Source organism: Anabrus simplex, chromosome 4 (genome assembly GCF_040414725.1).
Source record: "Anabrus simplex isolate iqAnaSimp1 chromosome 4, ASM4041472v1, whole genome shotgun sequence".
NCBI lineage: Eukaryota > Metazoa > Arthropoda > Insecta > Orthoptera > Tettigoniidae > Anabrus > Anabrus simplex.
This window is the reverse complement of record NC_090268.1, coordinates 359,317,186-359,335,594: the sequence shown is the minus strand read 5'-3', so window position 1 is coordinate 359,335,594 and position 18,409 is coordinate 359,317,186. Positions and strand designations below refer to the sequence as shown.

General features: G+C 35.2%; 1 protein-coding gene across 1 annotated transcript in view; it reads right to left on the bottom strand.

The window, feature by feature from the left end:
* Positions 1-6,760: 6,760 nt before the first annotated feature.
* Positions 6,761-18,409, bottom strand: part of nolo (no long nerve cord) — a 556,440-nt gene continuing 544,791 nt past the window's right edge. The window contains exon 23 of the mRNA XM_068227411.1: positions 6,761-9,222. Within this exon, the coding sequence (XP_068083512.1) occupies positions 9,110-9,222 (113 nt within the window). The 3' untranslated portion in view covers positions 6,761-9,109. The remainder of the gene's footprint in view (positions 9,223-18,409) is intronic.

Below are 18,409 nucleotides of genomic sequence, written 5' to 3'. Positions count from 1 at the left end.
AAATCGCATGTCCTTGTCTGACAAGACGCTGTTAGGAAACCTCACCAGAAAGTCTACAATGGACTATACCTGGTATTTGCTCATTCTGAGAAGAACTTCACGACTGAAACTCCTCTTACAAGTAACTAATCTCATTTTGTTCCGTATTGAAGATACAATAAGTAAACTCTTCCAAGATTAAAAATATTGTGTCCACCTATTCAATACAAAATATATTTTTAGTGGTAAATTCTACATGAATTAAACACACCAGTTAGGGACATGTTTCACCCTAGTTATGGGCATCTTCAGCCTATATTAAACTTAAATAAAATATAATAAAATATAATAAATAAAATATAAGTTTAATATAGGCTGAAGATGCCCATAACTAGGGCGAAACATGTCCCTAACTGGTGTGTTTAATTCATGTAGAATTTAACTACTAAAAATATATTTTGTATTGAATAGGTGGACACAATATTTTTAATCTTGAAAGAGTTCACTTATTGAAACTCCTCTATCGCAGGCAGGCTATATCCATCAACACACTCGAGCCAGTTTTCCTATTGCAGGATATGACAATGGTATCCCCAAATCATGAAGTCCTACAATCAACTCCTCCAGTCCTTCATTGCAGAGTGATCAAACAGTTCCAAGGACTACACGTGCTGGTCATAAAGTGCAATTTCTTAGAAGATCCCTAAATGTTGTCACTGAGGAGGGAGTATGTGGCTGTAATTAGCACTGTCACTTGGATATTCAAGTGCCTATGAACTATTGACCAAGTTAGCAATAAAGATCTCTTTGTTTTAAAGTGCTCTAATTTTTCAAATGAAAAGCATCAGTTACTACATACTACATACTATTGCTTGCTTGACTGTGTGAAAGTTCTGTGTTCAATACTTTATTAAATCTTTATTAATGTCTTTTGTAGATATTTTGATGAGTATCTTTACAGTAGATTAAAATACTGTATTATTTTGTGATGAGGACTTACAACATGAATCAAAAGTTGTTTGCTAAGAGGCTTCTGTCAATAGTTTTCTGGCACGTTAAAGAGCTCCTTTTCAAGAGAAATTCTAGCACTCAAACATCTCTTAAAATCTGTAGCATGAAATAAAAAATAAAAAAAACTACTTTTGCCACTTCAGTAAATTATAAGTGATGTTAGAACCAAGTAGAACATAAAGTGTAGATTAGCCTGATCATGGAAATCCTTTCTGTTAAAAAAAAAAATGTAAAAATAAAAGCCTCTTCAAATATAGATTTGCCATAATCCAGTTATACTGAATATCTAGCTTTAGTGAACCTGAATCTTTGGCTCCAATTCACTGACATAACAAGTTTTATTTATAATAAGCCTCACTCTAGTTTTAATGGACCCATCAAGGACCCCTCCAAGGAAGAATGTCATTATGTCACAGAAAGGACAGTATATTTAGCATACTTTTGTGCATAAACTTAATGACTTAAAAAAAATCAGTTGCTTTAATGATGCTTACAGATCCCTGCAGCTAGCTGTCCACTTGCCCACACCATTCCTACTGCATACTAGTTGAATATGTAAAATATTTGCCATGATAGGGGGCACTGATATAGAAATAGCATGAAGGAGCTATACCAAATGAATGAAGAGTTGCTATAGTAGCCCCAGTGCAAAAAAAGAAAAGGTGATAAGCATAAAGTAGACAACTACAGGACAGTCAGCTTTACTTGGGTTGATTGTAAGCTCTGCGAACGCTTTTTTCTGATTATATTAGACACATTTGCAAAATTACTAACCACTTTGATAGAAAGCATTTCGAACTTAGGAAACTTTATTCTCATGAGGCTCAAATTGCAGGATTCCTGTGAGATATAGCAGATATTTTAGATTTAGGAGGTTAAATGGCTTTTGATATGGTAGATCATGGGAGACTACTGACAAAAATGAGAGCTACTAGACTAAACAAAAATGTGATTCAATGTGTGGCTAAATTTCTAGAAAATAAAACTCAAAGAATTAGAGTAGGTGAAGCATTATCTGATTCTGCAATGGTTTAAAGGGGGTCGTGAAAAGCAGTATTCCTTTTTTTTTTTAGTCACACTGACACAGATATGTCTTTTGGTGATGATGGGATAGGAAAGGCCTAGGAAGTGGAAGGAATCAGCCGTGGCCTTAATTAAGGTACAGCCCCGGCATTTGCCTGGTGTGAAAATGGGAAACCACGGAAAACCATCTTCAGGGCTGCCGACAGTGGGGCTCGAACCCACTATCTCCCGATTACTGGATACTGGCCGGACTTAAGCGACTGCAGCTATCGAGCTCGGTGAAAAGCAGTATTATTGGACCTTTATGTTTTCTCATTTATGTAAATTAGATGAATTAAGAACTGAAATCACAGAGAAGGCTTTATGCAGATGATGTTATACTGTATAAAGTACGGTAGAAAATAAGTTACAGGATTGTGAATAATTACAAAACGACCTTAATGATATGATGATAAATGAGGTGAAAAGTCAGATTGAAAGATTCACTACGAGGAAAAGTGCTCTCAGTTTTAATGCAATTTTGAAGTTGGAATTCAAGAGAACAAATTTGGGCAAATATTCATTATAGGAAGGGGAGTTAGGGATTGGAATAACTTACCAAGGGAGATGTTCAATAAATTTCCATTTTCATTGAAATCATTTAACAAAAGGTTAGGAAAACAACAGATAGGGAATCTGCCACCTGGGCGACTACCTTAAATGCAGGGACGGACGGACGGACGGATGGATGGATGGATGGATGGATGGATGGATGGATGGATGGATGGATGGATGGATGGATGGATGTGTTACAAATACTATAATATTTATTTTAGTCACCTTTCCGTTATCTTCTTTTCAAGAAGAAAAAAGGGTGATGCCTTAAGCCCTTGTTAGAGGGGCTGTATTAGGGTAATGAAAGATACTAAGCGAGGCAGTTTTCATAAGGTTTTTCTGTGCAGTTATTTCCTTATTCTGCTTATTTCTGCCTTCCTTTTTGGGTTTTCCTCTATTTTAAATTTTAATTCCTGTTGATGTTCTGATTTTTTGACTCCAGAGGTTATTTAACTTTCTTTCTTTCTTTCTTTCATTAAAAACATATTATTTTTATTTCAAAAGTACCTGGACGTGTCATTCTTGTAGTCATTTGAAACCATACAGTGATAGTTATTTTCCTTGCTTCCATGGACTCTGGTCACCTGGTCTATTCGTGGTAAGTACCATTGTTGTGTTGTGTTTTTATTATTGGGTGACATTTGCTTCCACCTTGTTTAGTTTTTTGTTTTCCTTATATTTCTTTATCTTGTTGCTACCAGTGCAGACACTGTGGGGATGGGTGTTCGTGCGGGATATACTTCTTAAAGCACAGAACACACATTGTATATTCATTCACATACCTTTTATAGTTAGGCATCAAGTGGAAAACCACCTATCGCGATCTTCAACTTCTCAGAAGATATTTGAGGTGGAACACTTAAGTTGGGCACTCTGTATGATGTAATAAACTTCATTTCACTTTGAAAATCTTTACTGAATTTGCCTTTGAATACAAAGTAACAAATAAGATCTCCTCTGTTGTCTGTTTCAAATTTTGAATGGTTGAGATCAAAGTTGGTAGATGTACCTTTATTATATTATAAATGGAGAGTGTAATTTTAGGTTTCTACATCTATTTATATTTGTGCCAGTTTCTTCTGAACCCTTGTAGTCATTTGGAATGTTAGATAAATCCTGTTTTTTGTTTTTTTAGAAATATATATGTATACTACAGTGAATATTGTAGATCTGAAAGAAATACAATAAAAGATAATAAATTTCAGTGTATTCTTAACTTCTAGAAAATTAAAGTATGGATGTCTGACAAAGGGACTTTCTAATGACATGTGTCGCAAGTTGCTTGAAGAATTGCTTACACTGAGATTCTGCAAAAGGCAGCATAAACTTAAGACACACTGTACTACTTGATGACAGCTATTCAGAATTGTTTCATTTCTTTTATTTTGACTTTGCTTTTCTCAAATTCACTTCTTGGTTTCCTCCAAAATATTAACTTCATTTAAAAAACATCAGTATTTTCAACTTATTTGAATTATTTAAGAAAACATTAGGTAAACAACTCATAGAATTGATTGATTGATTGATTGATTGATTGATTTATTAATTGATTGATTGAAGAGTGATCGAGCAGTGAAGTTTTTTTGTGCCTGCCTCCTCACCAGCACTGGTGTCCTGGACACATGCCCGACTTGTTCTTACAAAGTTTCAAATCTAGATGAGTACAGTAGAACCCCGCTTAACCAAACTTCGCTTAACCAAAACCCGCCTTAACTGAAATGTTCATTCAAAATTGTAATGTAATGTTTTGTTTTACCCTCTCGTTCTTAGCCATCAATATTAGTAATTCTCTTGCTATATGTGCTGAGAGCTACTAGGCAAACCCTATTTTTATATTATGACTTATGCCAGAATGCACGTGTACCATGAAACATTTGCTAGGGGCTTTACGTCGCACCGACACAGATAGGTCTTATGGCGACAATGGGATAGGAATGGCCTAGGAGTTGGAAGGAAGCGGCCGTAGCCTTAATTAAGGTACAGCCCCAGCATTTGCCTGGTGTGAAAATGGGAAACCATGGAAATAGCATGAAACAAATCATTTTCTTACCCTCTAGTTCGTTCCATGAAACATTTTTTCTTGAACAAGCAGGAATTATTATTACTGTATTATTATTATCATCATTATTATTACTATTGTATTATTGATCATGAAGATTATGCAGATGACTCCGACCTTGACAATAGCAGTTCTGAGAATGGAGTTACAGCAGATTATGGATTTATGCATTGGAGGTAAGATTGACCCCGTGGTGTAGGGGGTAGCAAGCCTGCCTCTTACCAGGAGGCCAGGTCAGAGATTTTTATCTGGATCTGAGGGCTGGTTTGAGGTCCACTCAGCCTACATGATTAGAATTGAGGAGCTAATGACGGTGAGATATCAGCCCCAGTCAAGAAAGCCAAGAATAACAGCTGAGAGGATTCATCGTAATCTGCAGGCCTTCGGGCTGAGCAGCGGTCGCTTAGTAGGCCAAGGCCCTTCAAGGGCTGTAGTGCCATGGGGTTTATTTGGGTGTTTTGGAGGTAAGATTGATTTTGAATTTTTATGAAAATACAGGACCATGCGCTTTAATTACAGTATTGTAACAAAATTACTGTATACAGTATTCATTTCAGTAGTAACAAAAATGGTTTCCTTATTTCAGATCACTTTGTGCTTTGTTGAACAAAGCAATGAATCTACACCAGCTGATGTACTGTTGATTAAATGGTGATGCGACATAGCTGCATGACAGTAAATCATGTAAATCATTTAATGTTAATATACAGTATGCACCTTTGCTTAACCGAGTTTATGTATTTTTATTAAACTTGACATTTAACTTCCAAAAATATTTACGATGTGTCATCCGAAGAAACACATCAATCGAAGTGGCTCCTCCCCCTTTATTTTCGATAAACGGGGTTTTACTGTATATAAGTTACATTTTTGGCAAGATGTTATTATTATACAGGCCTATGAGTTAGAAATACATTGCATTGTATGAGAGAGTACTGTTGGTAAATCCAGTCAACTGGACAAGGTAGCATTCCCAGATGATAATGATGATTCTTCATGAACAGTTTGCGCTAGATCCTGCTACAAGAGCCATTGTGATTCTAATTATCTCTACTTTTATTTCCTTTGTATTAATAGGCATTGTTCCATTTACCGAGTGGAGTGGCTGTGCATGCTAATGTGCTATGGCTATGGTGCCAAGCTCTGGTTTCAGGAGATGAATGGGTTTGAACCTGACTGCTGGCTGTCCTGAGAATGGTTTTCTGTGGTTCCCCATTTTCATTTCCAGGGTCCGGCTCTAGTTCGTTTTTTTGTGGATAGCAGGAAGGCAGTACATTTCCGGACAAAAGTTCCTATGATAAACTTAACCGTCTTGGTCCCTACTGCAAGCTCTCAAAGTCTGTAATGGGAATTTAGAAATACCCTGTAAAGAAATTTATGAATATGGAAAGAAACTTACAATTGGATAAATACAATGACAGGTCAATGTGTGAAGAGCGAACAACCAAATGAGGAGACAAGACATACTTAAAAATATACACTTGCATCAACAGATTAAATGCTGAAGATGAAAGCCATTGTCTGATTTTATAAGAAATAAATAAAGATTTAATAAAATAAAATAATGAAAATCACTTGGCTAGAAATCTGGGCAGTAGGGAGATAGTTGAAAAGTTGAAGAGATCTTAACCTTTATTTAGAACCTTGTTTACATGATTACCCCCAACGAAGATATTTCCTTATATTGAAACACAAGTACTTACAGCAATTCCCATGAGGTACTTCAACTGCTTCAACACTGTAATAATTTTCACTGTAAACATTTTTCAGTCATTCAACAACTTTCAAGGTTGTGTAGGACTTGATATTTTCGTGCATACATGGACTAAAGTCATCCAAAGCAATAGATGATACATTGAAAAATAAAGTGCATAAAAAATAAAAAAATAAAATAAAGATCAATGCAATGTTTCATTTGCATCTAAGGTAAGACACTGAACTTCTCAGACAACTCGTCATATGATCTGTGAGTGAAAGTATTCGGTGCGACTTTTCGTCTTTACGAGGAAGAAGGTGCAGATCAAATATCTGTAACGTTTCTTCATCTGGGGATAAGGTAATGCCATTTTTATGAAAAATTTAACTTTATTTACAGGATATATTCATGATTTATTGTAAAATAAACATGGTATCATTATATCAACAAGAGCAGTGTCAGATGTACAGCTGTTTTACACTATATTGCAAAAACACTCCACAGAAGTGCTCAAGACTTTTAACAATACTGGATCAAGCCTGGGCAATAATGCCAGTCATTTTTATAGAACATTTGGTATATACTTTAATTTTATTTGCATTAGAACTTGATCTGTATGAGCATAGATCCAAATAATCATTCATTTAACAAATGGCATGAGACAGATGAAACATTTTCTCAATAATAAAGGTCTTTCATTTTACCAAGTTTCATTAATTAAAACAATGGTGGGGGTGGGGGGGGGTATTTTTGGCATATAAAGAAAAAGTTAGTTGTATTGAACGTAAAACTTATTGCTCAAAGTTGAAATCCTAAAAATAATAAGGATGAAGAAAACTAAGCTTATTTATACATGCATGTACAGTACAAATATCAAGGAACTGTTTTTTGAGACAGAAAACAAAAACTGATACTGCTATTGTGTTTGTCTAAGATCCTAAATGCAAAATTTATCTTAACTCTTAACAATACTTGTAACATGAGGAACAATATAAATTGAACACAAAACTGATCATTTAGAGAAATATTTTATCAACTTATAATGCCATCTAAGGAAAATAACTAGAAACATATAACTACACAGCTGAGATGAACTGCAAAGTAACTTTATTATTTGTTGAACAATAATAAAATAATACTGAGAACTACTTCTAACAAACAATAGGTTTGTTGCCTTCAGTCATTCTTGAGGTAATGAGAAGTATTTTTGATTTAAATGGAAAATCATTCAATGGTAAGAGTAACTGTGAAGTATGCACCACTAGAACTATACCTAATTTAATTTGGGTAAATTTAGATTTTGATTTTGGTAAATATTTTTGTTTTAATAACTTTTAAGCCTGCTTGGGTTCATTTTATTCCAGCTGGTGCATTCCCCACAGTTAATTTTATGTAGTCCTACTTCTCACTCATCTAAATTTAAAAAAATAGTAAACTGCTTGGCATATCCAAGTTTTAAAGAAATATTTTTCCAAAGAATAGAGTACAAAATGAAATCCAACCACAAGAAAGCTGATTGAATTTTGGTTCAATATTAATTGCATATTTTATTTTTGTATGACAATTTTTTTAAGCAAAATAGAGAATCAAAAACATATTATGAAACTCTTTATTTTGAGTCTTAGGAATATTTAAATTCTTCATGAAATATGCATACAGTTTAATTTACTTATAGTGTTTGAACATAAAATCTGTTCAGTTTAACATAACCATAGGGGAGAACACTTGGTTAGGAAGAGCTATTTAAAAATGAAAAGTTTTAAATTCACATTACATATGAAAGAGACTGGAGGAATAGGACGAATTAAAAATATTAAATAGATTTGAATGATGTTTCACTGACAATTATTACTGGCATTTTTGTATTTTCAATGTTGTGTAGGAGGACAGTAATATTTCATAAATACAATAGTCTTATTTACAGGTACACTACAGAATAATATATCCTACATTATTTACAGATAACAAACTCAATCTGTGCCAACAGCACTGCTTGCCTGGCTTAATATATTCATCACTGAGACTGCATGGAATCACGTCCAGCATCGTTATTACAAATTATGTTAGGAATGCAAATACCTATCACTTTCATCTTTGATCTTCGGACCTTGACACTTTGGAATGTAGATAATTGGCACAGCTCTGAACAGAATGAATGGATCTACAAATAACACTGGAGAGAGCTGTAGCAAAACAAAGGAATTCACAAGTCCAGGGATGGGGAAAGCTTTTCCTAATATCTTCAGTCTTCATGTAAACAACACATTTATGTCTTTACAAGTCTGCTATGGTCACACAGGTTCCCGTAGAAAGAGTTTACCACATTTTGATGTTGGTAAGACATATAAGAATGGAATGTTGTTCTTGATTTCCATGTAGCATGATGGAGATGTATAACTGAGCATGTGCCACAACTCAGGTTGCATTATAAAACAGTTATGGAAAAAACTCACATTTTCACCAATATCATTAAAGGGACTGGATGCCAGACACATATCTAACAAGTGTAGAAATTCTTTTGTATGAATTTAGAGTTATGTACAGCAATAATCAGTCATGGAGCCAAACAGTGATAAAACATTGTTTGCTCAGTGATTAAAGCTAACATGTAAGTAATGTGTATGCATTTTGAATTATGCCAGGCAATCTAGCATTCATTCTCAAAACACATACCACTTTTTCTTTATGTCATGAAACTCTCCTCAGCAATAAATAAATTAAAAGTTAAATGTGTTGTATTACGGTGCCTAGCCTTTGTAGCGGCAAGATTGACAGCACTGATATTGATATCGACGCACTCGACACATGTTCATTGCTCTCACGTTGTGGCAATACTTGGATTGGTCTTTACACCCCGATACTGTAACATAAAGTAGACATTTATTCAGAATATGAAACATTCAATTTATACAGTGAGGTTATTTGAGTGAAATAATAGTTGAGTTCCAGGAAATCAAATAACCTCACAGTACTTTTATTTGCATACATTTTTATCTCAAAAAATAAACTGGCAAAAGGAAAAAGACCCCTTTTTGTAAGAAATTTTGAGAGCACCAATCCCAAAAATAAACATCTACATTTAATATGCACATAAGGTTAAGTAGATTATGCAGGGATTAACCATATCAAGATAAGTGTAACCTTTTAAAGTCAAGTACAGTTCAAGTTTTAAAACTCTTTCAACTTAATTCATTCGAAAGGACAATTAAGGCTCTACTGAACTTACATCAGTTCTAGAGTTTTGCTCGTACTGCAACATGGCATGTTTGGTGGTAAGCTCTAGTATGAAGAAAATATATGAATATCTTGTTGTTTTAAACATAAAGGGATTTGAATAAATGTAGTAATTAAAGCCTTAAAAGTCTACATATGGACAGCAGAATTTGCCTCTTATTAAAATACTAGCTTGAGCATACATGCTTTGAGAGTTATTCGAAGAGCTGGAGGTATTAAGAATACCTTCTTTAGATGAATTTCACTCCTGCCATGCCAAATGCTCCTTCCCTTACAGCCTAGCCATGTGAAGTTAGTAGATCCAATTCAGCTGAAAGCTCTATCATCGTGTCACAACTTTCACCAAGGTCTTTACTGTGATGTGTTGTACTCACCTTTCCTGCCATCTAATTGTCTGTGTCACTCTTAAGTTATTGAATCCACTTCTACTAACTGCCCTCCCACTTTCCATTAACCATTTGTTACTTGGAGCCATTGTGGACTGTACAAGCTCACCAGCTAGACTCTTCTAGACTCTTACCAAGAAATTTATGACGAACTACCCTTTTAAGGCCTACAGATAAACTTTCAATCTCAAGAAATAATATTTCAACCCACTGTCAACCCTGCCGAGTATACCTTTCTTGAAACTTTGTACATTATGAATAACTTATAGTAAGATGGCAGGACTACTGAACAAACATTAGTATCTTGGAAGAGATGACAGTACAACAAGCATTGAGGTAATGATTATCAAACATCAACTTTAATGAACTGCCACATTGCTTGCATGACTAACATGCATCAAAGCAAGTGATGTATTCTCAATTGAAGGATGAACAATACTATCAGGGAGGACAGCAAAAATTATATAAGGTTATTTGAAAGTCTAATTTGAAGAAATGCCAAATTGACATTGACAACTGGGAGAAGGTAGGCTGATCAGGAAGTGTAGAAGTGGCAGATTGGTGGTGGTGGTGGTGATTGTTACTGCTGTAAGAGGAAGCACAATTGGGCAACCATTCTCTATAAACACAAATCAGAGGGAAAATGGAAAAGGTACAACACTTTGAAGAATGAAGGTATCGGTAAAAAGGGAAGGGCTACAAAGGGCACGAGATTGAAAGACTCCTTAGGCCTCACAAACCTAATACAGTCAGGGTTGGAAGAGAACAAGAGTTGATTAAAGGTGACCAGAGAGGAAAGATGAAAGAAAGGGACCTGATATGGTGGATCTAAGTTATTTGAGAGTTTATGGCCTGGGCAATAAAAAATGAAGACACAGGACATCATAAACATACCCCAGAAAAGTGTGAGTAAAACTAATCTACATGGTCCTAATATAACTTTTCCACACAAAGTAAAACAACCCTTGTTTACTGACTTCTCATGCCTGTCATTCCCTTTCATTGCTATTTACAGAGCCCTGCAAAAGCATATGCAGTTAATTATTATTAAATTATCAGATCTAACACATAACTGTTTTTTCTATCCACCTGGGCACTGTGAACATAGCAAAGCTTGTACTGTATATTACATTTTTATGAGCTTTCTTTTTTTCCCAGTTGTGCACAATATTTGTAATACCATGCTTTGACCAATTTGTTTCACCACCATAAAGTAAACAAGAAAAACAGACCAAAGCACCATTCTCGTCACACCCATACAGACATTTGCTCTTTGAATACAACTGCTTATTAAACTTTCAGCACCTCTCAACTTCTCTACTTTCCTGTTTGTAAGTGATGCTTAAGTCGGATGTAGGCCTATGTAACTCTTTGACTTTAATTTTGTCTTCATACAACAGCAATGAAAAAGGTTCGTTAATAAAGCACTGGCACTATTCATTGTAATTTACTACAGACCAAAGAACTAACTGGGAGAAGGACTAGCCATAACTGAAGATGACCCAAAATAGGGGTCGAAACATGTATGGTTGGTAATGTAGAAAAGTCATCTTCATAGATGAAGTAAATGATGTATTGTATAGGAGAACTTGATTAAACAATTTCATTGTACAAGTGATACTGTCAATATGGATATGAAGTAGATATTATGCAATAGCTCTCACACAAGACATGACAGGCGGAAAATCTGCTTGAAGCATAGAGAGAACCATTTGTTTTGCAAAAATCGTAACTCTGTATTAATATAAGGAAGTACTATGATACGTTAGTTTTATCCTTCTGCATTTTTTATAGATACAACTCAGACCTTTGAGCTGCAGTGTGGGCAGAAGTATTAAGATTCTCATGTTACCCCAAACAACATTAAAATCTGGGAAGAGAACAGCCAGGGGAACATATCTGTTGAAAACATTCAAGGCAGTAATAAAAATACAACATTCATTCATTCTTCATCCTGCAAAACCTTCAGAGTTTAAGTTACCAAATTCTTACAAGCTGATAATATCAGTTCAGGTTAAACCTGCACCCCCATATTTCTAGAGCCCTGATGGGCCTTGGCCTACCAAATGAACTCTGCTCAGTCCAAAGGCCTGAAGATTACAAGGTGGTGCATGGGTCAGCTCAACATATCCTCTCTGCCGTTATCGCTTTCTCGACCAGGGCCATATTTTACCATGAGATAGCTCCTTGATTATTCTCACATAGGCTGAATATCACAAGGCCCCTAGAAGAAGAACTCAAAGCATCATGCAATAATCTGGATCTCCCCTGTCCAATGGATTATCTTAAATCAGCTACTAGAAACCTCAGGGAAAAAATTCATTTGACTTTTGAAAAGTGTTGTTTGCAAAGGGCAAAAGTGTTGAATTATATGGTGAGGTCACCAAAGCCATTAACTGGATAGCTAACAAGTCAGGACTATCTACTGAATGGGTTAGCTGAAAATGAATGGAAATGTTGCAGCAGTAAGAGTAGTTCCTGGATAGTCCTTGGATGGTTCCTCGTGCAGATATGGATACCTGGAGAATGAGACTCTTGCTCACATTCAAGGGCATTGTGACCACGGTTTATTACTAAGGAATACTTGACACCATTAAGTAAGGACACTGATCACAGCAATAATGAAAGACAAATCATGGGAAGTTGAAGAGGAAGTATCCTGCATTACAACAAATGGCTCCACTAGACACATCTTGGCTACTACAAGATCACCAGAAATGGATTCATTACAGACCCAACAATTATATTTGAAACTGAAGAAGTAAATGATGGAAAGAAGAACACATACAAGCCAATTACTGAGTATTTCAAGGGAAAATATCACCTGAAACATCTAGAAGTAATAGGACTTCTCATAGGGTTTCTCAGCGCTATTACTAAATTCTTAGAATCAATTTGGAAGACACTCGTTATGAGACAAAATTGCCACAGTAGTGCTGAAAAAATTATGCCAAATATCAATCCATCATATACATAAATGAAACAATTGTACGTGATCCATTGTAAGCAAGTGTTATACTGAATATACTGAGTTTTCAAATACCATAAATAAAATTATTTAGAAAATTATTTATTTTCAAAAGCAGGCTACTGGTGTAATTTTCTCTTCTTAAAAAAACTAAAAAGGAATGTTTAAACTATAAATTTGTCAAGATTATAGTACTGATATTATTTTATTATTATTTAGATATATTTAAAAAGAAATATCAAGCTTGTATGTGCTGTGCTTTGTTGCCAGAAAGTTTATATTTGTAGGAAGACTATATATAATAAAGTTCATCATATAATTCAATTACATTGTTGCATCATATATACCCAGGTTTCACACACATAATAATTATAACCAAAATTTGCTAGATTAAAAATCAAGTTATATTATGGTCATGGGCGCCCGCAGGATCTTTTCCAGGGGGGGGGGGGGGGGGCACATTAACAATTTTCTTGAATATAAAAACCAATATAACGTCAGCAACATTAAATTGTTTACAGAAACTTCCAATTATAACACATGCTAGATGACTGTCAGTAATTTCAGTTTATGAAATAATCTGGTATGATATTAAACAAGTGCCCCTCCTTGCGGGCGCCCATGATTATGGTACTTGTATGCATATGATCAACAACTGTCTCCATGTGTGGTTTTATGCAGAATCAGCCTCAAACCGTCACATCTTCAGCCCAGAGGCTTGTTGGTTCCTCAAAATGTACTATGAAAGGTTACGCATTTATAGGAAAATGGCAAAAAGTGATGGTGTGGACATAATGAGGTCCTCACTGAGCCAGAAAGTGCTATTGAAGAACAAATGGCCCTATGAAAAGTGCCTTTCATACCATCAAGATGCACAGGTTATGCTCTGAATATCATTACTCAGCTACTTCCATAGCCTCAGTAGCTTTAGTAGTTAGTGTTATTTGCTTTACGTCCCACTAACTACTTTTACGGTCTTCGGAGACGCCGAGGTGCCGGAATTTAGTCCCGCAGGAGTTCTTTTACGTGCCAGTAAATCTACCGACACGAGGCTGTCGTATTTGAGCACCTTCAAATATCACCGGACTGAGCCAGGATCGAACCTGCCAAGTTGGGGCTAGAAGGCCAGCGCCTTAACCGTCTGAGACACTCAGCCCGGCAGCTTTAGTAGAAGCTACATTTTTTTCTCTGGCCTATGCCAAGAGATGGATGTAAAACTACTACATCCATCAAGAAATAGCAACCCTCAAAGTACATCCAAAACTTGTCCTTATCTGTATATATAAAGTAACTTGTCTTGACTGACTGACTGACTGACTGACTGACTGACTGACTGACTGACTGATTCATCATCGCCGAGCCAAAACTACTGGACATAAAGAAATTAAATTTTGAGGATACATTTATATTCAATGTAGGTGCTCGCTAAGGGAGGAATTTTTGGATATTCCGTTGCCAAGGGGGTGAAAAGGGGGGTGAATTTTTGAAATGAGTGTATCTATATATCAAAACTTTAAAAATGTTTACAGATCTAAAAATTGGTATTTAGAATCTCTTCTAAAAATAAACACACATATTTTTTGTTTTCGGAAAATCCCAATAGGAGGGGTGAAAAAGGGTGAAAAACGGGTTGAATGCCTTTAATGAGGATACTTATATTTCAGAAACTGAAGATATTACAGACCTGAAAATTTGTACTTATTTTTTTGTTTTTGGAAAATCCAATTAATGGAGGGTGAAAAGGGGAGTGAATTTTTAAAATGAGTGTAACTATATCTCAAAACTTTAAATGTTTACAGATGTAAAAATTGGTATTTAGAATCTCCTTTAAAAATAAAGAAACACATATTTTTTGTTTTCAGAAAACCAATAGGAGGGGTGGTAAGGGTAAAAAAAGGGGTTGAATGCCTTTAATCAGGATACTTATATCTCAGAAACTGAAGATATTACAGACCTAAAAATTTGTATTTGGGAGATCCTATAAAAATAAAGAAATGCATAATTTTTTGTTTTTGGAAAATACAATTAATGGGGGGTGAAAAGGGGGGGGTGATTTTTTAAAATGAGTGTATCTATATCTCAAAAATCTAAAAGTTTACAGATGTAAAAAATTGGTATTTAGAATCTCCTTTAAAAATAAAGAATCAAGTATTATTTGTTTTCAGAATATTCCAATAGGAGGGGTGAAAAAGTGTGAAGAAGTGGTTGAATGCCTTTAATGAGGATACTTATATCTCAGAAACTGAGGATATTACACACCTGAAAATTGGTATTTGAGATCTCATTTAAAAACAAAGAAAGACATATTTTTTTGTTTTTGGAAAATCCAATTAATAGGGGTTAAACGGGAGTGATAAATTGGGGTGAATTTTTAGAAAGATTATAACTTCAGTGTATCTCAGAAATGAAAAATGTTACAGACGTAAAAATTGGTATTTGGAATCTCCTGTAAAAGTAAAGAAACATAGGTGATTTGTTTTTGGAAACTCCACTTAAGGGGAACTGAAAAGGGGGTGAAATTTTAAAATGAGCATTTATTCAGTATATCTCAAAAACTTAACATGTTACCGAAGTGAAAAATAGTTTTTTTATCTCTACTAAAAATAAAGAAACATGTATTTTTTGTTTTCAGAAAAAACACTTGGGGGGTGTAAGAGTGAATGAAAAAGGGGTTGAATTCTTTTAATTAGGATACTGATATCTCAAGAACTGAAGATGTTACAGACATGAAATTTGGCATTTGAAATCTCCTTTAAAATAAAGAAATACGTAGTTTTTTGTTTTTGGAAATCCACTAAAAGGGGGGCGGGAGAATTGAAAAATTAGTCAAAATATTTGTATGAAGATACTATTATCTCAAAAACAAAAGATTTTGCAGACGTGAACATTGGTATTTGGAATCTGTTTTAAAAGTAAAGAAATACATATTCTCGGAAAATTCAATGAAGGGGGTGGAGGTGAAAGAATTGAAAAATTAATTGAATTAATTGTATGTGGATATGTACATCTAATAAAAACTATTGTTGTTACAGACGTGAAAATTGGTATTTGTATCTCCTTTAAAAACAAAGAAAAACGTGTTTTGGGGGGAAGAATCATCTTGGGAGGTGGGGGTGAAAAGGAGTTAATTACTTTTATGAGGACACATATCTCAAATCTGAAGATGTTAAGAGTCATGATAATTGGTATTTAGAAGATCCTTTACTATTAAAGAAACAAGTATTTTTTGCCGGAAAATTTACTTCGCGGGTGGGGGTGGGGGGGGGTGGGGGCGGGGGTGAGTGTGAAAGGAAGTGAATAAAAGTGAATTATGGGGATACTCATATCTCAAAACTAAAGGTAACAGGCGTGAACATTGGTATTTGGAATCTCCTTTAAACATAAAGAAACACGCCTTCTTTATTCTTGGGGGTGGGGGCAAATCAACTTAACGTTGGTGTCGGTGGGGTGAAAAAGTAGTCGAGACCAATTGATTTTACTGTTCATAATGTACTTATTCTGATCATAAACCAATCATTTTTAATCTTTCCTGGGTTCGTTTTCAAGAGCCATCTTTTCCTTTAGAGAACTTAAAGTTAGATTACAATAGATTCTCCTAGCATATAAATAAAAATTTAAACACATTTGAAATAAACGATAGGAATTATATTGACTGTGCAATTGTTCACATCTAGGCCTATAATATGGTCAATAATGCACGGAAGTATATAATTCGTATCGCCAGAAATCCCGCGCACTTGCCTACACGCGACAATGGTGCTCTTCACATTGTCAGTAATGACAATGGCAGCAGATGTAATTTACCGCCAAGTAAAGGTCTTGCATCTTGCTGTGGGGCCCAGAACATCAATAATAATAATAATAATAATAATAATAATAATAATAATAATAATAATAATAATAATAATAATAATAATAATAATAATAATCATAATAATAATGTTCTGGACCATTGTCAAAATGTGCAGACTACGCAGGAAACATGTCCTGGCCGGGTAATAACTACGAATGCAGTCCGGCTGCGGGTTCAGTACCGCCAAGGCACCCCAGACGACACCACTCCGGATCTCCTCAAGGATTTGATCCATATTAGAAATGCTTACAGGAAAAAAATTGGCAAAGTTTTTGGGACCCAACTGACCGGGTGGAATACCTGACCTAGCCCGGGAAGTACGAAATCGATTGCTGGAAAGAAAGATTGAAAAATGGGAGAAACTTTGCCGTAATCTCTCAGAAAATGAGTCAGATTGTGAATTTTGGTGGATTATATATAAAACGTTAAGCAACTAATTATAAATTTCAGTATAGTACCGTTGCGAAGCACGGGTATCTTGCTAGTATATATATTTACACACACTTTTTTTTTTGCTACCTGTTAACATTGTGGTCATTCAAGTAAGTTTCTGGTGATGCGGGGAGTAGAAAGGGCTACATCTGGGAAGGTATCAGTCATGGCCTTAATTAAGGTTTATGTTCCAGCATATGCTGGTCATGAAAATGAGAAACCATGGAAAATCATCTTGAAGGCTGCTGACAGTGAGGTTTGAATCCATCAGTTCCAGCCAGAATTATGTTTCCATGACTTGTCTATGCTTTTAGCTCAGAGATGCTCATGCTGGGCATTCCGTCCCACAGGTGCACAGCACTGTAAGCGGATGGGTGGGTAGGCAAGCGTTGAGCATACACTATTCATCCACAGTGACTTTGTGGCTACGTTACAGGCCAGTCATTGTCGATCACTGCAGTGATACCAGAGTTTGAAATGGAGGCAGAAAATAATGAAAGATAGAGGGCAGAAATCCACACCATTTTCAATTTACATTGTAAGAAATAAGTTATTTTTGTTCATTGCAGTTTATGTACTCATATATTTTGACCGGATATAATAAAGAGGCCTACAACCTCAAATATTTTTATAATGTACGTAATGAATTACAATGTTCACTATTACATTTTAAGTGGCGCTTTAGAAACATGTCCAATATAATACGCAGTTAAGGTGGATAAGCTGTGGCTTGTGGTTGTTTGGGTTTAAATTATCTGATACACTCACCAACAATCCAATCATGCTTAACAGGAATAACATTAGTTAGGTGTCTGGCAGATACATTTACGTTGTTGTTGTTGTACTTTCATATTGGATAGTAAATATCTATGTTCTCACTCGTGACAAAACTCCCCCTCGCTATTCAGAGGCTGGCTATTATCACTGGACATCTGTTCAGTTTTAAATACTATTTTCAGAAATTCAGTGAACAGGGAAAGGTCACACAATGCTACAATACTGTGCAAAATCAAGCACTAAACTTGTTGAATTATATAATTATATTACTTTTTGCTTAATTAATAACAGGATTTTTACTTTTCTTTTTAGAATGGGAATACAGTACTGTCCAAGGAATTGTAAATTGTACCTTGTATGCTTAAACCTTTGTAGATTGTAACACAAAAATTATAAC